Below are 27,027 nucleotides of genomic sequence, written 5' to 3'. Positions count from 1 at the left end.
AAAAGCACAGTTCATTTCTTGATTGAGAAAAGATGGGAATGTAGCTGTAGCTGAGTTTTAAAGTTTTCAAAGTTTTTGCAAGTCCTTAGTGAAGTAGGGAGAGTGTTCCATTTTTTGCTAAGGAAAATGCTAGGAGATGCTGACCTGCAGGGTGATTGGGTTTGTGGACAGAGATTAGATTTTGATGGGTAGATCTGAGAGCTCTGTGAGGGGTACAAGGTTGGAGGATGATGGATAGTGCAGGGCACTTAGTAGGTTGAAATAATTTGTGGTCTGTGATGATTTAGAGGTAATCTAAATGGTTGGGGAGCTCAAACCAATTTAACAAATGAAGGGAAGTATAACGGAGGGAGGAGGCTTTGGCCTTGGTAGCAAATTTGGAAATTTTGTTGCAAAAGACCTCCAGTTTGGAGGCAAGAGTGGCGGATAAGTTACTTAATAGGGGAGCACCATACAGTAGTGAGGGGAGCAGATAGGTAGTGGCTAGAGTTAGTCTGGTGGAGGGAGAGAGGAAGTGGCTGTTTCTGTATAGTAAACCAAGTTTTACATGGGTTTTTTTTTGTTTTGCTGGATGATGGTATTTAATTTTAGGTGTTCATCAATAGTAACTCTGAGAAGTTTGGCTAAGGGGACAACCTCTATAGTAGAGTTATTTAGGCTGGTAATTTGGAATGAAGTTTTGTCAGTACGGGAAGCTTTAAAAGGAAAGAATAGAAGCATTTTGGATTTGCTAGCATTTAGTGGGAGATGATTTTGGAGCACCCAGTTTTCAGTGGTGGAGAAAGCAGTTTGAGTGACTGTTTGGAGCTCAGGAAGCTTTAAGGCACAGCAGATTAAAATAGAATTATCTGCATATTGCACAATGTTGGTGTTGGGTAAAGCTTTGTGGAAGTCGTTAATAACGATGTTGAATAGCATAGGGCCAAGTATGGATCCTTGGGGTACTCCAGTGGGGGTAGAAGGAAGGTAGAGGTGCCTTTCCTCCATTTTGCAGCCTAAGACCTGCCGGAAAGATAGCTGGAGAACCAGGATAAGGTATTGAGGGAGAGATTAAGATTAGAAAGATGGTTTAGGAGGTGGGTATGCGAGATGGTATTGAATACTTTGGATAGATCCAGTAAAACTGTGGAAACTATTTTTACAGAGTCTTGGGCGAGGATTACAGTGTGCAAGAAGGAGAGAAGAGCAGTGATGGTACTGTGGCCTGGTCGGAAGCAGTGTTGGGTAGGAGTGATTAGTTGGTGTTTGGCAAGAAATGGCGAGAGCTGAAGGTGGATGCATTTTTCAATGAGTTTAGAGATTGGGGAGAGGATAGCTATGGGGTGGAAGTTTGAGATGCTATTACCTTTGCCTCCTTTATTGAGAGGTAGAATAAAGGCAGCATGCCACAATTTAGGCACATATGATTCCAGCATGGATCGATTGATCAGAATACTGATGGGGAGCACAATACCATTTGCGGCTATTTTTAGGAAGGTGGACGGGATATTGTCAAGGGCATTGGAACATGGTTTTAGGTTAGAGAGTAGCTTCTTTATATGAGAGGTTGAGATGCGTTTAAGTTCAAATGTAGGAGGAGTAGGGGTGAGGATGACTGGGTGGGTTGAAGGGAAGGGTTATTGTTGGGGAAGGTCTTGGCCAGTTCAGCTATAGATTTGGTGAAGAAAGAATTGAATAGAGAGGCTATTTCATGGTCAGATTTGCTGGTGCCAGGATAGGGGTTACTTTTCGTACCTGGGTTAAGAACGGAATTAATGGAGTTCCAGAATTGTTTGGGGGTTTTTTGAATGATTTAACTGAAGTTTGGTATAGTAAGACTTTTGGTCACGAATTACTTGTTTTTTGACAAGGTTGCATAGTAGTTTGTATCCAAGTAAAATTTCAGGCTGTTTGTGTTGGAGATATGTTTTCCAGGTTTTCTCTCTTTGTAGCATAAGATTTTTGGTGTCTTTGGTTAGCCATGCAGCAGTCTTGGTTTTTATCCTTTTTGTTCTTATTGGGGCTAGGGAGTTCAGGACATTTAAAAAGGTTGAGTTGAAAAACTCAACGGCTTGGTCTAGAGGAAGGGTTTTTAGGCGGTTCCAGTTAGTCTTAGGGAGTCAGAGAAAGTTATTGGGTTAAAGTTTGTGAGGTTACGACTCTGGATATACTGGTGCGAGTGAGGAGATGAGAGGGTAGCTCGATGGGTGAAGGCTGGGAAGTGGTCTACTAAAGGATCACGTATGACACCTTAATTACTTTATTAGGATGGGATACTAGGATCCAGTCTAGTAGGGATCCAGGGTTTGTTTGGTTAGGCCTGGTGATGGGAGTTAGTTAGCTGGGTGTAATTAAATAGATTGATAGATAAGGTGGGGTTGGGGTTGTTGATTTTATTCCAGTTGATGTTTACATCTCCAATTATATAGGTCTCTAGATTGATATTGGAGGCCCAGGATAAGATTTCAAGAGTAGTGGTGTTATTTCCAGGGGGATGTAGAGGGAAATTATGCAGATGCATTTGTGGTCATTTACTTTTGGTAAGCCTATTACTAGTTCAGTATTGTTGCATTTCCAGGGGGATGTAGAGGGAAATTATGCAGATGCATTTGTGGTCATTTACTTTTGGTAGGCCTATTACTAGTTCAGCATTGTTGAATGGAGGAATGGGGTTGGGGTATGGAGAGATGGATAGCTGGTTGGAGTAGATTAAGGCTGCACCGCCGCCTTTTCTATTTATGCAGTCATATCTAAGGGATTGATATCTGGGGGGGGGGGGGATTCGGAGTCGCCAATGTGTGGTTTTAGTCAGACTTCTGAGATGGCAACAATATCGAGCAAGTTGTGATTTAACCAAGCGTGAAAGTGGGTTACTTTATTTTTTAGGCTTTGTGCATTAATGGTGAGGAATTTTAGGTATTTAAGGTTGGATTTATTATTGGTGATGGGGGAGCAGGGATAGGTGTGGTATTTGGTACTGGGTTAGGGTACATGTCCCCAGCTAAGCAGGGGTAGTTGAGAAAGGGAAAAACTAGTTTTGGATTGCTGTTTGGTAGTTGAGAGTAGTAGGATATTAGTTTAGGTTTGCAGTATTTAATTGAGAAAGGTAGAAGTTTTACTCTTAAGAAATGGAGAGGGTGGGATTGAACTAGAGGGGAGGATATGTTTTTGTGGTATGAGGAAGAGCGTAGCAAGAGGGGGGGGTGATAGGGAGGAGGGGTGAAGATGGATGTAGGTGTAGGAGGTAGCAAGGTATAAAGGGAGCAGGAATACGATACAGATAGATGGGGTAAGAATGATTGTAGATGGAGGAGAAGGCATGGTAGAGGATTTATGTGTAGATGTAGTAGAGGAGGGTGAAGGAACTTTGGTGGGTGGGGAGGAGTGGTAGTGATTGGCAAGTGGAGGTAGGTAGGGGAGGAGCAGATGAGTGGAGGGGATTGGCTGGTGGAGTGAGGGAAGGTTCTATAGTTGAAAATAAATGTAGGGGTATTGGGGTGTGTGGGAATTGGGGGTAGGGTAGAGGAGCAGAGTGAGCCCACAGGGCGAACGGAGCGGGAAGAGCCAAGGAAGAGGAAGAAAAGCAGCTGACGTTTATCAGTGAAGCAGAGAGGAGTTCCAGGGTATTAAGGTACAGGATAGGGACTGTGTGTGAAAAACTTAGGGGCAAGCTGACGGTTGACCAAAACCAGAAACTGAAGTAGGGTAGAGGTACGTTAATAGAGAAAACAGGGTGAAGCTAGGTAAGGAGGAACATTTGCAAAACTGCTGACCTGCTCTGAATTGTAGTACAAAATAGAGGGTGGACAGTACCACCTAGTGGCCAAATCAGTTAAGTGCAAGGGCAGACCACTGGCACTCTGGAGAGAGAGGGGGGAAATTTGTAAAATAAAAAGAGGTGAAATTAACTCCGTGGTAGGCTGCTAGCTGTAGCTCACTGGGTTGGTAGACAACAGGATAGATTAAGGTACAGCTTTACTTTATAATAGGGTACATACACTTGTTATTAGCCCTGGGAGGGATTAAAGAAACACAGCAGTAATTCCTTAGTGCTGTCCAAAGGTCAATGGCGGGAAACTAGGGTTCCAAGCAGATCACTGGGAAGCACTTGGGGTGGTAGAGATGCAGCGGGAGTGAACTGCAAGGGAAGCCAGCAGCCTACAGAGATTAGGACTAGACGGGACGAGAGGATTTTTAAAAATTTTGAATGTACATGCATACACTAAAAAGTGCATGTGCTTTAAAATTTCAAACAAGACTAACATTACCTGCTAATGCTAGTCTGAGTAATATGCAAAATGGTGGGGTATGCTATCTGGATAGTAGCCTTCCTGAGGCTGCTCACTGTATGGCATGTTTTTTTAAAAAAATAATTGCAGAAATAGTAGTACTGCAGGCTTTTCCATGCTCAATTTTTTTTTGGCAGCCACTAGAATTTAACTTAGCAAGGCCTTACTTTGTCTAAGAAAATCAGATCTTGTATCCCAGCTCAACAAAATATAATTTCCTTAGCTACACCCAATTGCTCACCCAATATTTCCGACAAAATACTCTATAGGGAATTTTTGAGTCTGCCAGCTGATTACACTCCCAAACATATGTTCCCAGTTACCTCTTTCTTCCCTATCTCACCTCCATTTGCCATCTACCTGAGGAAAAATTCCTTTGAGTCTGCTTAAGGTATAAAAATACCTATGCAAACAACTCCAAGCAACAATTCTAAATCTGCTAGCCTTTGTTGCATACTTGGCTGCCATACATATATCCTCCCATTGTTTCCTTGCGAATTGCTTATCCAATGTTGCTTCCAAATTGTTATACAATATTTTATATACCCCTACTACTTATCCAAACTGCTTCTGTTCTAAAGTCAACCACAACTCTACCAGCACAGGCCATTAAACTTAGGATTCCCAAATCCCTTTCTCTTTGCCTATACCGCTTGATATCAATCCCTTATAGGAAGGCAGTCTGTAGTCTGCAATACAAGTGTCTTCTTGGCTTCTTCCCATTCGACTACCCTTCTCTCTCCAGTTATTTGCTCCCAATATCTTGGTTCATCTGTCAGTTTTCACCAATAAATTCCACCTCCCTCTTGCCTATTCTCTGTACCCATAACTGAAGTAGAAGTCATCCTAGTGGTAAAATCTCCTCTCATGTTGGCTTAGTCCTTGGAATACTTTCTGCTACTTTATGAATCTAATTCTGTATGGCTGTTATTCTCCTTAAGAATCTGCATCCAAAATTTCACTTATTTCATGAATTACCCCATTTCATCATCCCTTTCCACTTTGAATTATAGTTCTCTGCTTGTGTTATGTATACAAGCTTAAAATCCATTACTGTCCACAACTTCTCCTCTGGCTGATAAAAATATGCCTGACCTGTACACAAAACTAAAGGGACTTAATTTTTCACTGTTTGTATCTCGCTATCAATATCAACGGACAAGAACTTCCAGATTCTCAGTTTTTGTATTATTTTAAAGTTATACACTCAGCATAACTAGGTATCTATGTTGTCAATTTTCATTCTTCCTCAACAAATGGGTTATGGATCAGATCCTCTGATCCAAATCGGTCACATAGTATAAACTTTGGATTCAACTCTTGAGCTCCTCCCTATATCCATAGTACCCTAGTCTGTCCTTAATACCTCAGAGTCTGTCACCATAAAAATCCTTACAGATAGAGAAAGCAATAGCTGAAAGAATAGGGCCCAAATACGGAACTCTAAGTTCCAATAAATAATTCAACAGGTTCCTCCAGAAGCTTTTAAAAAGGAGGGTGGATTGGGGGAGGGGAGTTGAAGAATGAAAGTGGACAGCACAGATTCCTAGGTCTGACGAGAGTAACTTTAAATCTGATGCTGTCATTTTCATTCTTCCTCAATGAATGGGGCAGAGTCCCCAAGCTATATGGATCTTGGGTGGCCCCCATGGAAGGATATTTTGGACAACCATTGAGCCAAAGGCAGCTCCGCTTCTGGGTATTAGATCCAATTTGTAACTAGTACTAATGTTATAAGCACTGGATCAAGTGGCTTCAAGCACAAATATCAAAACAGGTTCTTGACCAAAAGGCAAATGCAGTTGCCATGTATCTATTTGAATGTGCTTTAGGTGGTCTTGGTAGGGACACGCCTTGTATAGAATAGACCTAAGAAATGCGATATGTAATCCATTTAGCTAATGTAACTTTTGGATAACCCAGTCTTTTGGTGAAAAGCAAACAAATAGCTGATCTTATCTTCTAATCTGTGTTCTGTGTACATACAAACATAACTGCTTGGACATCTAGGAGATTTGAATACTGCTCGCACATCTAGGAGATGCAGCATGTATTCTCCTTTGCTAGAAAAATGTGGAAATAAAAACGGTAAATGAATGGACTGGTTAATGTTAGACTTGGAAGCCACTTCAGGTAAAAAGGGTTCATTTGTAAAGTAGCCCTGTCTTTACAGAAAATATAGGGAGTCTCATAAGACAGCCTGGTGTTCAGGAATTTTTTGCAGAAGCGACAGCTACTAAGGCGGCTGTTTTCCATGACAGGAATCTTAGTTCATTTTTTTTGTTGAAGATTCAAAAGGTTTTCGAGTCGGACCTTGCAGCACTAGTCAGACCCCAGGGAGGTGAAGGATCCTTTATTAGTGGTCTAAGGAGAAAACTCGTTTTAAAAAGACTTTACCATAACTTGAAGGAACAACTGTCTCCTGTATCAAAGTTTGAAATTGCTGCCAACTGTAGTTTAGTCGTAGAAAAGCTAGCTCCTCCTTTAGAAAGAATAGCCAGAAATTCAAGAACAGCAGAAACAGGAGTTTTCAATGCCCAAAAGGAAAATATTTCCCATTTGCTCTTATAAACCTTTTTTGGGAGTCTTTTTGCGAGGATACTGTAATGTATGTACTAGGAAAGAAAGCCTGGGCCATCTGACAATTACTGGAAGTGGAGAATCCATGCAGTCAGTTTGATGGCCGGAATATTGGGATGACTCACCCCTGACCGGTGTGAAGATATGGAGATGGGTCCAGTATCCAGGGAGGATAGCAAAGATGAGACCAAAGGAAGGGGATCCATACTCACCGAGGGCAATGAGGATGACGGAGTTCTTCGACTGGATTGCTTTCTGTAGGAATTTGGGGATCAAGGGGAGAGGGGTATAAGTGTATAGGAAACCAGATGGCCAAACACAGGTGACCGCATCTCTCAGCGACTCCCCCTGAGGCTGAATCAGAGCAAAATACCTGGGGGAACACAAAGAAGTCATGGTAGGGATGGCCCCAACTATGGAATACCTCTTCTGCCACTTGCTGTTTGAGAGACTATTTGTGAGGCATCAGAATGCACCCGTTTAATTTGTCTGCCAGTAGGTTGTTTTTCCTGGAATGTGTGTTGCAAGTAGAAAGTGGCTGAAGATCGCCTATTGTCACACTCTCATAACCTCTCGGCAGAGAAAGAGAGTGTAAGACCTTGTTCCCCTTGTTTGTTGATGTACCAGACTAGACATGTTGCTGGTCTGAACTGCAATAGACCCTGGAGAACGAGGATCTTGGAATGCCTGCAGTGCTTATAGGACCGCTTTCATCACCAGGACATTGATATGCAAATTGGTCTATGGGGGGGCACATACTTGGATTGTCCATCCCAACTAACCCCACCCCAGTTGGGAGGGGTCTGTAGCCATCATGGCCACTGGAGGTGGAAGAACAAAGGGTCGACCTAGGCAAATGCCATCTGACTGGATCCACTAATGCATGTAGTGTTTGAAGATTGGCGTAAGCTTGACTGGAAATAGGGGTTGTCAAAGAATAAACCATTAAACACGCACACAGACTCATAATGAAGGAAACAGAACTACTGCTGTTGCCATAAACCCCAGAGCTTGAAGAATGAATCTGGCTGGAGATGGTAATGAATCTGAAAAACCTGAGATCCGAGTGGGTCTATGAGATGAGTTGGTAAGGATGCAATTTGCTTTGTGTTCAGATGTGTACCTATAAACTCCAGGCCCTGTAATGGCGTTTGGGAAGAACAATCAATTGTGCCAAATCAAACCTGTGATTGAAAAACCTGGAGCAAATAGTCCCTGGATTGTTGAATATGCATGCAGGGGGCTGTGAGGAGTCAGTCTTCTTGATATGAAAATACTTGGAGTCCTTTGAGTCTCAAGTTAGCTGCCACCACGGTCATACATTTGGTGAACACGCTCTGGGGGCTCCGAGGAGTCCAAAGGGCAGGGCTCCGAGTTGGAAGCGACCGGCTCCCAGCCAAAAGTGTAAGCGTCTACAAGAGTGTCTGTCTATTTTGATGTGATAGTACGCATCCTTTAAGATCTATAGAACATGTCTGATCGCCCTTGCAAAGCAATACCAGAATGGACTTTATTGTGACCATTCAGAACTTTGATTTTCAGGTACTGATTCAGTTTGCTTAGATACAAAATTGTCGGGTCGTCTTGTCTTTTTGGGCATTAAAAAAGTACAAGTAAGTTCTAAATCCTATTTGGTATGGTGGGATCTCTTGGAGCAGCTTTTGAATTTCTTGTGCTGCTGCCTTCCTCTGAATAGGTGGAACATCAGGAAGTTTCTTTCTTTTGTAGATAGGGAGATGGAAAAATGGTATGGAACAGCCTCTGGATATTAATTTTAGCACTCAAATATTCTGTTATAGCTGCCTAGGCATCTGGGTGCAAGGACAATTGTCCTGACTGCCTCCAGAGGTGGACAGTCAGACAGCACTTCAGGAGTGCTAAAAAAGGGTCTATCCAGAAAGGAATTGCAGAAACTCTGATTCTGCACGCCTCCTTTGCCTCTGGGGCAATTACAACTGCCACCTCTGCTTCTGGAGGAGTTGTCCCCATGCAGATCTTGGGAAGCCCCAGAGATTTCCAGAACCACATTTGCTTACCACCTCTCCGATTCCGGGAAAGGTTTGTTGAAGGGTAAAAAAAAACTTCATTCCCACTACAGACAAGCTCTTCCCTTCTTGTTCATTGTGGGTAAGCATTTATTTTACAGATGGCCCAAATAAAGATGCACTATCAAAGGGAGCAGTGATGAAAGTCTTGAAAGGGTCCGCAAAGTCACATCCAGACATGTCGTCATATGGCAATGTCTGAACCAGCAGCCCATGAGGTACCTACAGCTGCACGAGAGATCAACCTCATGGAAGTGTCGGAAGCTGACAAAAAAGAATGGCCAGCTGAGAAGATGTTTTGAAATCTTCTGCTGACATGGACTCAGAGAATGTGACAGCTCACTAGTCAAATGCTTCTGCAGTCTTGTGAAATGTGCCAGGTAGTTGAGACCTCAGTGTGAACGTAGCTGAAGCAAGACTCACTTTCCAAATCTGTTGAGCAACCTAGATGGTTTGGCAGATGGACAGACTAGCTCTGTTCTGCTAGCTCTTTTTTTAGTGGTTGTCACCACCACTATAGCATCTACTGAGACTCCTTTGCTCTAGAGGGGTCTAGGATTATGGGGAGCTAAGAATCTGTCATCTTGGAATGGGCTCAACAGTATCCCACCAGGCATGGAAAGAGCCAGAAACGGAATCAATGAGCTCATCTGCAGGGGGGGGGGCACCAACGATGTAGATGGGCCAGAACAAAAAGCTTCTAAAAATACAGATTCCTCCAGAGAAGGATTATCGAAAGACCAACCACCTTTCTGCCCAAGGATCTCTAATATGGCTCCAAAGGAGACATCTGGTGGTGATCCAGGGGAGCCTTCTTCCTCGAAATCAGTATCCTCCATGTCAGATTCCAGCAGGGAATCTGTGCCCCTCTTGCATGTTCTCTTCTGATGATCGCCAATGGGGGATGTTCAGAGGAGGTATTTGAAGAGAGGGAGTTTCCTCTACTGTAACTGATTGGAAGCTGGCTGGAACTGGCTGTCCCTGTAGAGGACGCCTTTGATCGACTTGCAGCTCAGAACCAAGGAGTGAATAAGCAGTGTATCTGAATGATTAGAGACTGGATCTCTAGGAAGAGAGAAGTCCCTTCCCACAACCTCAAAGGCAGACAGGCCTGGAGAAGCCATGGCCACCTGCACCAAAGGCAAGACTTCCAATACTGGTAGATCATGACTCTTACTAGATCCATGCCTTGAGAAGGGAACCAGACATGACCTGCCCTACATTGAGGGCAAGGATGGATCCGATAAAGGGAGTAGATTCCAGCCCCATGGATCCAACACAGATGCTTTGGCTCCAGGAACAGCTCCAATCAGACACTAAAGATGCAGAACTGGTCAAGTATACTGTCAGAGTTAAAGTGATGGTCTTCGGATCAGACTCCAAACTTCAAGGCTGACAAATCCTGGGGCTCCAAAACTGAAGGGCACACTGGAGAAGGAGACAGCTTTGTGAGAACGGTTGAAAGACTCGCAGATCCAATCGAGGATGGAGCTGGAATAACCCCCTTCTGGATCTGAGCTCTAAGAAACTTTTGCATCATCCTATCCACATCTGCTTCTGAGACACTTCTGGAAGACCTGGAGGATGTGACAGACTGAGGCCTGGAATGCTTTTTTGGAGTATGCATGAAGGCAGAGTGGACAGTAGGACAGATTGAATCAGGATGAATTCTAGAGAGCGAGCTCTTTGGTTGGGTGAAGTGCCAGGTTTAGGATCCAAAGGACTAGGATGCAAGACCGAACTGTGGGACTGGCTGATATTAGAAGATTTCAGATCCACAGGGCGAGCCTTCGGGTCAGAGAACATCGGATCCAAAGATTTCAAGATTTTTGTAGGCAGTTCTGACAAAGTCCTAGGGGAATCAGGCACAGAACGTTTTCTATGCTCCGAAGGAGCAGACCTAGAAATTTGGCTGGAGGTTTGAACCCCTTGAAGATGGTATTGAAGCAAGAGGGAGGAAGTCCTTTCAAAATAAGTTTGCTGCACCTGTCAGCTAGCACCATGGTATTGATAGCAGCACAAATACTACTGAGTATCCAGACAGGCAGCACAGAGACAAATGCACTCTTTATGGGCATCCAAGTTAGGGATTTTATGCCCACAAGAAGTGCATTTTTTGAATCCTGTTGGCTTGTCAGCCATGATGGGAAAGTGTGTTAACAGTCCTGCGAAAAAAATGACTCATCATGAAAAACTAAAAGGGCACACAAAAGTTAGACACAAGTTATAGAAAAGAAAAGAACAAATTAACAATGGCAAGTAAGAATTATAAAGGAAATACAATTTTAAAATAGTAAAGAGTCTGATGCTGATTGAAAGCCAAGAGGAAGGTAAAGAAGAAAAAAAAAGGAAAAATTTGAGACAAAGAAAATTTCACTTATGAACCACCTAAGATAAATGCTCGAGAGAGGACGACCATGGGTCTGAGCATGATTGCGGTAAACAAGATTTGAAGTACTGAGAATGGGCTAGTAACATTATGGATACAGGGAGGAGCTTGACAGTTGGATCCAATGTCTAGAAGTATACTGCAGAGTCAGATCCAAGGATCAAATCTGTAACCTATTCGTTAAGAATGAAAAGGACATCAGATCCCTTTAGTCTCTTCCCATATATCTTTAGTTGCCATAACAGAATTCTTTTTAATCCATAATTCTAAAATACTTCATTTTATAGTGTCCCTGTAAATATTGGTATCACTGGACCAATTCATATGCGGGTACATGGTTTACAGCTATAGCCTTTGTTTTATCTTCATTAATTTTAAATCCCAAAAAGACTTGAAACTGTCAACATGTTTCACAATGCTGAGATGTCCTTTTCTAGTTTTATTAGGTACAAAATAATACTGTCTGCAAATAAAGCCATATTTTCTTAATTACCATACCAATTACATCCTGAATTCAAGTCCCTTATTTCACTTGTCAATGGTTCTAAATATAAAGATCAGACAACTCATCAGGGAAGAACCCTCCCACTTTAATTTTCACCTCTGATCGTTCATATATCTTCCTAATTAACCTTATTATTGTATCAGGGAATACAAATGCTTCTATTGCCCTACTCAAAATCCCATTTTATTCAGTCAGATGCTTTCTCTGCATCAAGACCTAACAGCAGCACTATTTTCTTACCCTCTGCTTCATCGTTGCTCTACTAATGTTGTCAAATGTTTGCTTTCCCCTCTACAAAACCACACTGATCCATATTTATCAATTTTGGCAACAACTTTCCCATTCTGTCAGCTATTGCAGACCAACACTTTATAATCATGGTTTAAAACTGAAATGGGTCTAATATGAAGGTGGGTCCGATGGGTCTTTACTGTCCACCACAGCTTTCTTCCAGGATGTTGGTGCTTCCCCTCCTTTTAAAATACTGTTAAACATAACCTTCCAAATTTTTTGCACTTTCTTCCCTCCTAGCTTCCAAACTTCCACAAGAATATCATCTACTCCTAGAGATTTTCCTGCAAATTGATTGCATGTCACCATTTTTAGCTCATCCTCTCCAATCTTAACTGTTAAGCCTCGTCTTCCTCTAACCTTGGCATATTTAAGCCTTTCATAATATTTCCATCTATGTTCTTTCTTGATTGCCAAACTTCTTTGCTTATGTACAATTTTTCATAAAGTTTCCAAAACATCTCTAAGACCTCCACAGGATCTCTGGTTATTTTTCTTGTTACAGGATTCCCCAAGTTTGACAACAATCCTTTGTACTTTGCTGCCTAATTCACTGTGCCAACAGGTTTTGGGCTCTGGAGTTATTAAAAGCAGCTGCTTAACAGCAACCTTTCCAAACTCATGCATATTATCCGGATGCTCCCCTATTTTTTAGCACACTGCAGTTGTGCTGTGTGTTCTGAGAGTCCCCTCTTTCTGCAATACTTTAATCTTTTTCAGCACCTGTAAATAATTTTACTTAACCAAATATTTTTATTTCTACTCTATTTTTAAACTCCATTGTCACTGTATCCCACTCAGTAATTATAACTTCTGAAGACAGAAATTATATTCCCTAATAACTCTCAAATAATGTCCACTACCCACTCAAATTCCTTTTTTTAATAGGTGGGTGGGAAAGCACCAGTGTCTCATTTTTATTTCACTACCCTGCATTTTTATATCTTAGTTATTATTAAACACATGCTCTGAAATAGTTATTGGTTATGTGCCAAAGTTTTCAATCAAATGCACATGTTCTTGTAAATAATTTCTAGACTTTTACCCAGTTATTGTACCGAGGGGGGTGTCAAGATTTAACATTTTGTGCCAGATTCGCCAAATACAAAAAACACAAAAACCTATAATTGTCTCAATTAAGACAATGACTCAAGAGCTACTACTTACCATGTTCATTAGTTGTTCAGTGAGACTAGACAACTCCTGCTGTTTTTGTAAAAGATGTGGCATTCCCAGCTCAAGAGCAGTGGCAGCTCGTAAACGGACCTTAGGTGCACAATGAATCACAAATGGAATGATAATTTTACCCCATCTCTCTGCATTTTCTCCCATCTGAGCTGGAGTCTGCTCCAATAATCTTGGGAAGAAAAAAGTGTAGTTTTAAGGCAAGATCTCTATATCATCTTACACATTTAAATATCCAATTTCTAGAACTAGTAGTAAAGTTAATTTCCCCAATTACCTATGCCAGTGGAAGTAGAGGAAACTCTGCTTATCCCAACCCACACTGGGCACAAAGCAGAAAACCTAATTCTGGATAGGATGCCAGTCTAGTGATTAATAGCATACATTTCTGCAACAAATTGCACTAAAATATTTCATTAATCAAATTCAAAGTACCAACCTGAAACAGCAATTATCCAAAATGACAAAAGCAACTCAACCTACATGTCAAAGTTCAAATTTAATGATTGAAAAGACACAGAGGGTTAAGGGCATGCACATTCTGATACGGAAAGCAGAAAATTAACACCAGGGCAAAAAGAGCAGAAAAGGATTACACCAGTATGAGGATCACGAAGAGATGAGATCATCAATTTCAAGCTAATGCCAAATACAAGGCTCATGCAGTGGATGGAGTGGGACATATCTGGAGGCCCTAGGAAAAGGGGAGCTACAAATACTACACTAATATCACCAAACAGAATATTTTCTTGACAAAATGGAAAATACTTGCATACTAAACACTGTCAAAGGTAAACTTCATATCATGCATCCTGGAAGCAGTATGCTACTACAGATGGGCTGGGTTTGCAGAGAGAACACTTGAAATGCTATCACTCACAAGTCACTTCAGTGATCAGAAATGAACATGCCTGTACCATTCAATGCAACAAGCCATTTCTGATATGGAGGAAAGCTCCCCACAGACCATGAACTTGTATATATTCACATATTCCATGATCACACAACAGTGAGAAACTCCAAGGCAGCATACCACAGTCCAAATCAATCACTGCAATTCACTCCAAGAGCAGCAAGCATCAGGGTAACACAAAAGTCTTGCTTTTAAAGGCAACTATTGAAATCCCACCAACTTGCATATATTTTCAAGTTTCCTTGCTACCATTCCTAACACAGCTTAAACATCCAGATTTAAGATGTGTAAAAACAGTCAATAAGGAATTCCTTAGTGAAGGTGAGAGGTTTCGGCTGTTTAAGACTCACCCACATATACATTCTAGGTCTCACACAAATTATGCCACAGATTTGGAAAATTACTTAAACCGTTCCCAATGCAAACCAATCTAAAAAATGAGTCTTGCCTCTGAAAATATCCATCCTTCCAATTCTGACAAACCTCTAGGAAAAAAAAAATTTACAACCAACTCTCTCACTCCATCTAGCAGAAGCACCTGCTTTCCCAAACAGCATAGATTCTGGCCTGGATGAAGGACTATGACAGCATTCTGGTCCCTAACCAAAGACATCCTATATAGTACTAACACAGGCCTCCTATTGAGTATCTTATTTACAGACCTGACAAAGGCATTTGACCTCACTGACCACCATCTTCTCCTGAACAAGTTAGTCAAAATTGTCATCACCCAAGGCAGAACTCCCTGGAAAACATCTTCACTAACAAGACTCCTCAGAATTAGAATAGCATCCTCCCAACAAAAATCTGTACCTATTAAAGATGTACCACAATGATGCATTCTTGCCCACCACCTCCTCTTCTCCATATTTACTAAACTTCCCCCACCTCCCAATCATCCTCTACACAGACATTACCGAACAAGTAACTCTCATAACAACATTCAATCCAATATCCAGTCAGACTAATGTGAGATTCAACTATGGCTCAGATATTAACTCCCAACTGTCCAGATTTTCCCAGACTGTCCAGATTTTTGCCTCATATTTATGGTCGGTTCCTCATAAAATTTGTGTTTTTCTGGCAAATTATTGAAGTTTAAAGTCACTAAATAATAATAGACAGATATTTGAGTTTCAAACTTCATATCCTCCAGAAAATACATACATCTAGCAACTTTCTAAGTATAGGAGCATTTTTTAAAACTCTGTCCCTATTTTTGGGCCTTTGCCCCCCCCCCCCCATTATTTCTGGCTTTGTCCAAATTTCTTGAGCTGAGAGGTTGAGAGGCATGGGCTCAGACTGGAACTTTGCATGGTAAATCATCTTTGACTTATGCAACCGTATCACAAAAAAGTACAGTTGTGTACACATACATAAATGTAGATGTTAAGAGTGTATTCACTGTTGCAGTCATCACATTTGGGTTATCTGCCAGCAGGTAGCCCTCAGCCGGCCTGAATACCAGAGTCTTCGGATTTCTGCGTCGGATGCTGTAGTTTCTTCCATGACATCAAGGGTATAAAACATGCAGCTGATGCCATTACATCAGTTTTTCGTGCCCCGGATGTCAGGTGCCCCCACAATAGGATGCAATTATATGGTATGGTACACCCCCATCAAAAAGCAAATACACAAGAAAAAATAAACATACCAACAAGAAGTAAAGGTAGAGCCAAGAGAAGTCAGGGGGCTGGAGGGAGGGTAACCAGGACTGCAACAGTGAAAACACTAACATCAACATTTATGGTAAGTGTACACAACTGTACTATATTCTTCGTGTTTCACTGTTGCAGTCATCACATTTGGGTTGATTCCCAAAGCTAAGGAAAGGAGAAGTTAAAGAGCATTAGGGCCAGCTATTAAGCCCTGCAAGACTGCAGTGGAGGGTGCAGAATCTGGCCCGCCTGCTGGGACAGCAGGGAAAGGGGTCTGAGGCAGGTGCCATGGTTGTAGCAGTGTCATACTGCGCAAGAGGGGATGCCAGTGCTGGCATGGCCAGTCTGGTGCAATCAGTATTGCCCTTGGCTTGTACTGTTTGATCTTTAGTAGAAACTGAGAGGAGAGGCAGAGGGGGAAGGGCATAAACAGACAGGCTTTCCCAGGTATAGGACAGGGCATCCACTTTCCAAGCTTGACCATGGGGAGTTCTTGTGCACAATTTGTTCAACTGGTAGCTCCGAGGGGAGGCAAACAGGTCTACCTCTGGAGTCCCCCATTTGTTCCTCAAAAGGTTGAATATTTTGGGTTCTAGTTTCCATTCGTGTGGGTCCATGAGATTTCTGCTTAAGTAGTCTGCCAGTGAATTTAGACTGCCTGGCAGGAATTGTGCTTGTAGGTGTACTTGGTAGCTCAAGGCTGTGTTCCACAGAGCCATGGCTAGTCTGCAGACAGGGTACGAGTGGGTTCCCCCCTGCTTGTTTATGTACCACATAACTGTGGCATTGTCTGTCTTTACCAATAGCTGTCTTGGAAGAATACAGTCTTTGAAGGCTGTCACAGCATTCTGTACAGCTAACATTTCTTTTTGATTGACATGCAGGTACATCTGCCTCTGGTTCCATTTGCCCTGAATGCACTGCCCTGCCATGCGAGCCCCCCATGCATAGTCTGATGAGTCTGTTAGGGTTTGGGCGGCAGGGAGTAGAGTGAAAGGGAGTCCCTTTTTGTGGGAACAGGCATCTGCCCACCAAAGGAACTCTGTCTTCATACAAGGAATGATAGAAATCATGGTTTCCAGGTCCTGAGAATGTTGACACCAAAGGCTTTTTAGATGCCACTGGAGTTTCCTCATATGCAGTCTTGCATATGGAATTAGTAGAATGCAAGAGGCCATGAATGCCAGAGCTTGCAGTATTTTCCTTGCAGATAACTGGGGTTTTGTGGCCAATAGTTTGAAGTAGGTTGTCAAACTTGTTTCTCCGGAGTGAGGAATGCCATCTGGGAAGTTGTTCAAGCTTGCTCCCAGGAATACAATCTGTTGGCAGGGTACTATGTGAGATTTCTTTTCGTTGATGGTGTACCCCAGTGAGGTTAGAAATGCCAGGTGTTGTAATAGCAAGTCCCGGCTTTCTGCCTGAATCACACAATCGTCCAAGAATGGGTAAATTTGAATATTTCTCTGCCTGCAAAATGCAATGGCTGGAGCTAGACACTTTGGCTTATCTACTGCACCCTGGGTGTTCACAAAGAAAGTGCAGAGAAAGTACAGTTGTGTACACTTAACATAAATGTAGATGTTAGAGTGTATTCACTGTTGCATTCATTACATTAGGGTTATCTGCTTGCAGTAGCCTTCAGTCGGCCTGATTAACAAAGTCTTGGGTCCTGCGTCGATTACTGTCCCTTCTTCCATGACGACAAGTCGTCAGGGCTATAAAACATGCAGCCGACACCATTACATCAGTTTTTCTTGCACCAGATGTCAAGTGCCCCCCTAATGGTAAGCAATTAAATCTATAATACAAGGATATACCTCCAACAAAAAAGCAAATACACTAAAAAGCTTTTTGAGCATAAGTGAGAGTAGAGGTATAGCCAAAAGAAGAAAGGGGGCTGGAGGGAGGGTAACCAGGACTGCAACAATGAATACACTCTAGCATCTACATTTATGGTAAGTCTACACAACTGTACTATGTTCGTGTTTCACTGTTGCAGTCATTATATTTGGGTAGATTCCCAAAGCTAAGGTTGGGAGGTGGAATTTAAATAGAATTAGGGCCAGCTATAAGGCCCTGCAAGACTGCAGTGGCAAAACCAGCTCTGGATTTAGAGAAAATTGGCAAATGATAATGCTTGCTGAAAGTATGCACAGAACTCCAGGTAGCGGCTTCTAGGATGTCCCTTGTAGGGATGCCCCTGAGAAAGGCTGTAGAGGTAGATGCAGCCCTGGCTGAATGGGGTCTGATGCCCTGTGGGATAGGTTTTCCATGGTGCTTATAGCAGAAATGAATGCAGTGGCCTATCCATTTTGAAATGGTTTACTTGGAAATAGCTTTCCCCTCTGTCCCTGCAGCAAATGCCACCAGCAGTTGTTAAGATTTCCTTTGAGGTTTAGTCCTGCCCAAGTAGAATCTAAGTTGTCTGTGCACATCTAAGGAGTGCAGTATCCATTCCCCTTTGTTCTGTGTGTTAGGAAAGAAGGTAAGCAAATGAATGGACTATAACAGCCACACTGGATACCACCTTGGGCACGAAGGAGGGATTGGTTCTGTGGGACATCCTGTCAGCATGAAAGATGAAAGGCTCCACTGCTGTAAGGGCCTGTAATTCAGATATCCTTCTTGCAGAACTGATTTCTAAATACAAGCTATTTTCCAGGAAAGGAATTTTAAATCTCCAGTAGCAGCTGGCTCGAAAGAAGGAAGAGCGAGTTTCTCCAAGACAAAGTTACGGTCCCAGGCTGTAGTTGGAGCTCTCCTGGGTGGCCTTAAATTTTTGGCCCCTCTGAGGAACTGCTTGAGCAGTGGGTGAGAGAAGGGAGGCTCTGTGCTATAATGAGCTGAAATGACTGAGGCATGAATTTTGATGGAGGAAAAGGACAAGCCCCTCTGAAGCATCTCAGTCAAATATTTTAGAATCGGAGGTAAATTGGGCACTGCTGCACTCATCCCTTGAGACCGATTCCAGGTACAAAATCTTTGCCATTTTGCAGCATCAAATTTTCTTGTACTAGGCCTCCTAGCCTCTAAAATGATATCCATCACTGATTTACTGAGGGGTGGTAAAGGGGAGATTAGGTAATTAGCCAGGCTGCTAGGTTCAGGGATTGCAGTGGAGGGTGCAGAATCTGGTTCTCCTGCTGAGATAACAGGGAAGGAGTCTGAGGCAGGTGCCATGGGGCCAAGCATAACACACTGCGCAGGAGGGGGTACCAGTGTTGGCGTGGCCAGTCTGGTGCAATTAAAACTGTCCTTGGCTTGTCCTGTTTGATCTTTAGTAGTACCTTGGAGAGCAGAGGCAGAGGAGGAAAGGCATAAACTGATAGGTTTTTCCAGCTGAAGGATAGAGCATCCACTTTCCAAGCTAGTTTGTGGGGAATCCTTGTGCAAAATATGTCCAACTGATGGTCCTGGGGGGGAGGCAAACCGGTCTATAGCTGGGCTCCCCCATTTGCTTATCACCATGATGAAAATCCTTGGCTCCAGTTTCCACTCATGTGGGTCCATGAGGCTTCTGCTTAGTCCATCTGCCAGTGTATTTAGTTTTCCTGGCAGGAATTGAACTTGTAGATTCACTTGGTGGCTCAAGGCCGTGTTCCACAATGCCATGGCTGGTCTGCAGAGTGGGTAAGTGTGTGTGTACCCCCCTGCTTATCTTCCACATCACCATGGTGTTGTTCGTCTTTACCATTAGTTGTCCTTGAAGGCTGTCAGAGCATTCTGTACAGCTAACATTTCCTTTTGATTTATGTGTAGGTGCATTTGACTTGGGTTCCATTTGCCCTGAATGCACTTCCCTGCCAGGTGAGCCCCCCATGCATAGTCTGATGCGTCTGTTAAGGTTTGGGCGGCAGGGGGTAGTGTGAATGGTAGTCCCCTGTTTTGGTGGCAGGCCTCTGCCCACCAAAGGAACTCTAGGCATAGGCAAGGTATGATAGGAATCATTGCTTCTACATCCTGTGAATGTTGACACCATAGGCTTTTTGAGATACCATTGCAGTTTCCTCATATGCAGCCTTGCATGTGGAATTAGAAGAATGCAGGAGGCCATGAACCCTAAGGCTTGCAGTATTTGCCTTGCAGATAACTGGGTTTTTGTGGCCACTTGTTTGAAGTAGGTTGTCAAATGAATCCGTTTCTGTAGTGTGAGGAAAACCATCTGGGAAGTTGTATTCAAGCTTGCTCCCAGGAATATAATTTGTCGACAAGGTACCAGGTGCGATTTCTTTTCATTTATGGTGTACCCCAGACAAGTCAGTACCCTTTGAACAAAGGCCAGATGATTCAAATGTATGTCCTGGCTTTCTGCTTGAATTAGACAATCGTCCAGGTATGGGTATATTTGAATATTTCTTTGCCTGCAAAATGCAATGACTGGAGCTAGGCACTTTGTGAACACCCTGGGTGCAGTAGATAAGCCATAGGGCAGTGCAGAGAACTGATCATGCATGTAGCCTGCTTTGAAGCATAGGTATCTTCTGCAAGACTCCCTGATAGGGATGTGCAGGTATGCTTCTTTTAAGTCTAGTGTTGCCAACCATGCATCTTTGCCTAGCATAGGAAGCAGCTGAACAGTCAGCATCTTGAATTTTGGAATCACCAGAAAGTTATTTAGAGTAGAAAGGTCCAGGATAGGATGCCATGTATTGCCTTTCCTGGGTACCAGGAAAAGTCTCGAATAGAAACCTTGTCCCTTTTCCTCTTCTGGCACCAACTGAATAGCCCCCATGCTTAACAGAGAGAGCACTTGATTTTGGGCCTCTACCCACTGATTTGGAGGTAGATCTGGCCACCCGCTTGGTGTTGGTAAGGTGTGGGAAGTGAATCCTGTATCCTTGGGACACTATATTTAAAACCAATTTGTCCTGGGTAATGAGTTCCCAGTTTTTGGCCTGTAGACCAATCTTTCCGCCTAAAGGAGCATTCAGCTGGGAAGTGCTTGGAAGTTTTAAAAGCAACTCATTGAGACAGTTTTCCATAGGGAGGAGTCTTCTTACTACTCCCTGATTTGGTTGCGGAAACCCCCCACTGCTTAGTCTTGTGCGTCCCCTGGGACTGAAACCTGGGATTTTCTGCTGTGTCTGGGTTTGGCTTGAGAAGACCTGGAAGGGGCAGGAAAGGACCAATTCTTAGAGGGCCAGTGCCTACTAAATCTAGGAGGCTGAACTCGTAAGAAATCTTTAACAGGTTGCATAGATTTAGCTTTATCTTCCATCTTTTTAAGAACTTCCTCAGCCTAGTTACCAAACAGGCAGTCCTGATTTAAGGAAGCATCCAACAATTTAGCTTTAACATGACCAGGCAAAGATTGCTCCTTAAGCCAAGCATGCCTTCTGAGCACAGACCCAGTAACAGCAGCCCTGCAAGAGGCCTCTAATGAATCAAATCCACATTGCAAAGTATGTTTTCCAACCTGTTCAGCAGAATGCATTAAATCCTGTAATTCTTCATTTTCCAGAGTCAGGAATCAACATCACTTTCTGTTTAAGCAATTTAATAACATGTTGCTGATACTTTATCATATGAAAATGGCAGTTTAAAGCCCTAATGGCCAAGGTTGCAGAAGTGTAAACCTTACCCCATCTATCCAGCACCCTGGAGTCTTTATCAGAAGGAGTAGGAATTTTAGCAGTAGAAGCCTTAATGCCCTTGGGTCCCTGTGAAATAGTCTCTGGAAAAGCAATACGATTTTTAAAAAGGAACTTGTGTGAATCAGGAACCCTGTAATATCAGTCAGGTTTTCTGGGAGCAGGAGGCAAATAATTGGGGGGCCAAACTAGATTTTGAAAAAGCATCAACAATGTATAGTACAGGAGGAATAGCTAAAGGCCTATGCTGAGGCATGAGTAAGAAATCCCTAAGCCTTTTTTTTTTTAATCAGAAAAATCCTGGTTTTCCCAGTGGAAATGCTCCCTTAGAGTAGGTAAGGTTTCACCAAAAGAAAAATCCTCTGGAGAGGAAGCAGAGGGAATGGAGTCCTCTGCATCAGAATCCTCATTAAGTAGATAAGGGCAAATCCAGATCATCAGAAGAATCAGAAAAATCAGAATCCTGGTCAGAAGGTTCAAACAACTTCTGTCCTAGGTCTCTTAGAAGGGGGAGGTTGGCTTCCCCTGATTAGAGTTATAAGATCTTCAGCCATTCTTATTTATTTTTTAGTCATAGATGCCCGAGCATGCGGCCTGGGCGTCAGTTTTTTAGGCATGTTTCGAGATTTAGGCCTAAATGAAGAAGGAGGCATCGGTTTAATATGCAAGTCCGTAGGCCTGAATACACCCTCAGAAGCCGGTGCCTGCACAGCGGCTCCGGACCCATCCAAGGTAGACATCTGCAGGTTCTATAGTTGAAGCATCTCGCGGCATACCGGACTCCAAATGGGTCTCAGTAGAGGCTTGCGAATCAGAAGTAGCAGGTATCAGGGGCTGCAAAAGCGCCTCACTGAGTACCGGCAAACTGGCGACTGGCTTAGGCCAAGCGTCGTCGACAGGTTTTGGACCTCGGCGGCCTGTCTCGTCTTTATCTTTGCATTTTTTTGGAATCCCAGTAGTCGGATGGCTAACAGATGACATTTCTGGATAATTAAACAGAGAACCAAAATATTTAGAGGCGAAAACATACCGACGACGGATAGTGCGCTCACTAAAAGCACAAAAAGGACAGCATGGTACGTTGTGGTCAGGGCCTAAGCAAGGAATACAGTACGAATGAAAATCTTTATGAGGTATTTGCTTTCCACAAGCAATGCAATTATTAACTTTTACTGACATCGGTAAGGAGCAAGAAAAAGTTTCCCCAATGGGGTACTTAGCTTTAGTTGAAGACTTCGGTTCTGAAACTCAAAAACGAAAATTTCAGGAGTCGGCCGATGGGCACTTGCAAAATGCTTCTGGCACCGCACGGCAAGAAATACTGATACAATGGCATCGGCTGCATGTTTTATACCCCTGATGACCTGACGTCATGGAAGAAGTGATAGCAATCAACACAGGACCCAAGACTTTGTTAACCAGGCCGACTGAGGGCTACTGCAAGCAGATAACCCTAACGCAATGACTGCAACAGTGAAACACTAAGAACATCTGAAAGTGCATGGAGCCTGCCCTGAAACACTGGTATTGTCTGCAGGATCCTTTTATTGGGATGTGCAGGTAAGCTTCCTTTAGGTCTAGGGTTGCCAGCCAGACATCCTTGGCTAGCGTAGGAAGCAGCTGTTGAAGACTTAGCATTTTGAATTTTGGAACCACCAGAAAGGTGTTGAGAATAGAGAGAGGTCCAGGATAGGACACCAGGAGCTGTCTTTTCTGGGTACCAGAAAAAGTCTTGAATAAAAACCTTGTCCCCTTTGTTCTGCTGGGACAGGTTGAATAGCCCTGATACTGAGAAGAGAGAAAACCTGCTGTTGGGCCACCGCCCATTGATTTGGAGGTAGGTCTGGCCAACCATTTGGGGTTGGCAGTGCGTGGAAGTGGAATCTGTATCATTGGGAAACTATGTTCAAAACCCATTTGTCCTGGGTAATGAGTTCCCAGTTTTTTGCATGCAGGGCGAGCTTAACTCCTAAGAGAGCAGGTAACTGAGCAGGACTTGGAAGGGTTGAGGTTAAGTCATTGTGCCATTTTTCTGTAGGGGGGGTGGCTTACTACTACCTGCTTTGGAAGTGGGAGCCCCTCCACTGCTTAGATTTGTGCGTAGCCTGAGACTGTAGACAGGGTGGTCTGCTGTTCCTAGGTTTGGACTGAAGGCCTGGAAGAGACTGGAAAGGACCAGTTCTCTGAAGGCCAATGCCTAATAAATCTGGGAGACTGTACTTGTAAGAAATCTTTAACAGTTTGCATAGCTTTAGCTTTTTCATCCATCCTTTTGAGGACTTCTCCTTTGCTGCCATAAAGGCGGTCTTGGTTTAAGGGAGCATCCAGTAATTTAGCTTTAACATGATCTGGCAAGTTTTGTTCCTTAAGCCAAACGTGCCTTCCAAGTACAGACCCAGTGACAGCAGCCCTGCAAGATGCTTCTAAAGCGTCAAAACCACACTGCAAAGTATGTTTCCAACTTGTTCTGCAGAATGCATTAAAGTTTGCAATTCTTTGTGTTCAGCACAGTCAGAAATCAACATCATTTTCTTTTTAAGTAGTTCCATAATATGCTGCTGATACTTTAACATATGAAACTGGCAATTTAAAGCCCTTATGACCAAAGTAGCAGAAGTGTATACCTTCTTACTCCATCTGTCTAAGGCTCTAGAATCTCTATCAGAAGGGGTAGGATTTTTAGCAGCAGTAGCCTTAATATCTTTTGGTCCTTGGGAAATGGTTTCTGGATCCACAGAAGGATTCCTGGAAGAGGAACTTGTGAGTCAGGTACTCCGTAGTACCCGTCAGATTTTCTGGGAGCTGGATGTAAAGTGTCTGAGGTAAGGCTAGATTCCAAGAAAGCATCATCTACAATGTGTAGAACAGGAGGGACGGCTAAAGGCCTGTGTTGAAGCAGGAGTAAGAATTCCCTAAGTCTCTTTTTGGACTCAAGTAATCCTGGCTTTCCCAGCAGAAATGCTCCCTAAGAGTATGCAAGGTTTCAACGAAAGAAAAATCTTCTGGAGGGGAAGCAGAGGGAATGGAATCCTCTGCATCAGAATCCTCATAAGTAGATAAGGGCAAATCCTAGTAATCAGTAGCAGAAATATCAGATTCCTGATCAGAAGAATCCAAAAGAAAATCAGTTCTAGGGCTCTTAGAGGGGGAAGGCTGGCTTCCCCTAATTAAGAGGAGGTCTTCAGCCATTCTAAGGATTTGTTTTTGAGGCATATGGGCCTGAGTCTGCGGTTTGGGATTTGGAACTTCTGGCGGGAAATGATGGCATCTGTTTAATATGAATGTCTAAGCCTGAATACACCCTCAGTACCCAGTGCCTGCACAGCGGCTCCGGACCCATCCAAGGTAGAGACATCCACAGTTTCCATAGCCGAAGAAGCATCTCGCAGTATAATGGACTCTGAATGGGTCTCCGCAGAGGCCTGCGAATCTGAAGTAGCTGGTATCAGGGGCTGCGAAGGTGCTAGAGTACCGGCAGACTGGTGACTAGCTTAACGGAAGCTTCGCCGGCAGTTTTGGACCTATGCGGTCTGTCTTTATCCTTACGTTTTTTCGGAAGATCGGTAGTTGGATGGCTTAACGAAGCCATTTTGGAGTATGAAGAGAGAGTATGAAAACAAATGGCTACAAAAACAGCCCGACGAATAGTTCGGGCATTGAACAAGGCATAAAACAGACAGCGTGGGACGTAGTGGTGCGGGCCTAAACAGGGGATGCAGTAAGAATGAAAATCTCTATGAGAGATTTGCTTTCCACAGGTAAGACAATTGTTCACTTTTACTGACATCGGTTAGAGCAAAAAAAGGATCCCCAACAGGTACTTATCTTGTTTTGAAGACTTCGGGTCTGAAACTCGAAAACGAAAATTTCAAGAGACGGCCGAAAGGCACTTGCAAACTGCTGCTGCTTTGGGCACCGCACGGCAAGAAAAACTAATGTAATGGTGTCGGCTGCATGTTTTATACCCCCTGACGAACTGACATCATGGAAGAAGTGACAGCGTCCGACGCAGAAATATGAAGACTCTGGTATTCAGGCCGGCTGGGGGCTACCTGCAGGCAGATAACCCAAATGTGATGACTGCAACAGTGAAACATGAATAACATCAACTTCCACTTTCAAATACCTAGGATTATGGCTTGATCAATCTCACCTTCCATTTCCACAGAGGGAGAGAAAAAATAAACATCCTCCTCTTCTAGGCTAAAAAGATCTTCCCTTTTCTAGTTCAACTAACCACAGCAGTCATCTGCAAAGAATTTCTCTCTCCGCTAGAATATGGACTACCTATTCCAACATCCATCTCAAAACACTGGCACTCCAGACAATCTCCAACAGTATCTATTGATTTATTACAAATTAACCCCACTGTATGCATCACTATCAACCATCAGACCTCCCCAAAAGAAAAACGGGTCAAATAGCTACTCACAAAATAAAGATCTAACTTAATGATCCAAACTTAATTTACTCCTTTTGCAGCAAAACATCGTGAAAAACTCCTCATACAACCCACAACAATGTTAATCACCCCTTGAGCCAAATTCAACAGTACTTATACATGTGTTCTCCTCTCATGTATCTACTCTAACAAGCTTATTCCACTGGCCTATAATGAAAAACACTTACTCCAAATTCAGAACGCAACTCAAAAAGCATTTCATCCAATTGCAAATGTTCCTGCTACAACACAGGACATATCACTTAACACACTATCCATGCCTCTTCTCCTCTCACAGAATTACTGAATGTTGGCCAACTTTAGCAGCTAATGTAAATAATGCACACAAAGTCAACCAGCAGAGTATACAATTCTTCTCTAACTAATCTGAACTCGTTCCCACTTACATTCCTGCCCTCCTTTTTTGTTTTGCATTTCACCAGGGCTGAGTCTGAAATTGCCCAATATTGCTCAGTGCATTACCCATCCACAATCCCTTCTTCCCATTTTTGCACATGAGGTCTGGGTGTCACTTCAACAGTGTCAATCATCTACAGCCAAGGTTTACACTCTGGGTGGCTAGCCCTGCCATAGTAGCTTTTCCACACCCAACACTCACACACACACTTACACCTATGGCCAGTTTAGGGTACTCAATCTACAGACTACACATCTTTGGAATGTGGGAGAAAAACAGAGCACTCTGAAGAAACCTGCGCTATCCTGGTTAAAAAAATAAACAGGCCAACAAAACAAAACCTAATCAACTTCATAAGGTATTAACCCAATTCAAATATCTGAACAATATAATGAAAGTACAGTTTTGTACCTACCATAAATGTAAATGTTCGAGTGTTCACACTGCTGCAGTCATTACACTTGGGTTATCCTGCCGTCAGGAGGTCCCGCAGTCGGCCTGAGTTCCAAAGTCTTGGTCTGGCGTAGGTTGCTGTTGCTTCTTCCCTGACGTCAGTGCGCCAGGGGTATACAAGATGCATCAGACGCCATTTTCTTCAGTTTTTCTTGCCCCAGATGTCAGGTGCCCCCAAGTAGGTAGGCAACACATATTGCTAATAAAAATTATGCATATAAAATAAAAACAATACCTTCAGTTACAAGCAAATACACCACAAAGGTTGTATAGGATAGAAAGGTATAGAT

General features: G+C 43.1%; 1 protein-coding gene across 1 annotated transcript in view; it reads right to left on the bottom strand.

Moving 5' to 3' along the window:
- RIF1 (replication timing regulatory factor 1) overlaps positions 1 to 27,027 on the bottom strand; it is a gene marked incomplete in the record, with an annotated part of 1,305,990 nt that overhangs the window by 1,006,394 nt on the left and 272,569 nt on the right. The window contains 1 exon segment of the mRNA XM_044074885.1: positions 13,246 to 13,435. Coding sequence (XP_043930820.1) covers positions 13,246 to 13,435 — 190 coding nt within the window.

This window comes from Protopterus annectens, chromosome 6.part0, assembly GCF_019279795.1.
Source record: "Protopterus annectens isolate FY-2018-M chromosome 6.part0, PAN1.0, whole genome shotgun sequence".
NCBI classification, from domain to species: Eukaryota; Metazoa; Chordata; order Ceratodontiformes; family Protopteridae; genus Protopterus; species Protopterus annectens.
The sequence above is the reverse complement of the archived record's forward strand: the minus strand, read 5'-3'. Positions and strand labels throughout refer to the sequence as shown.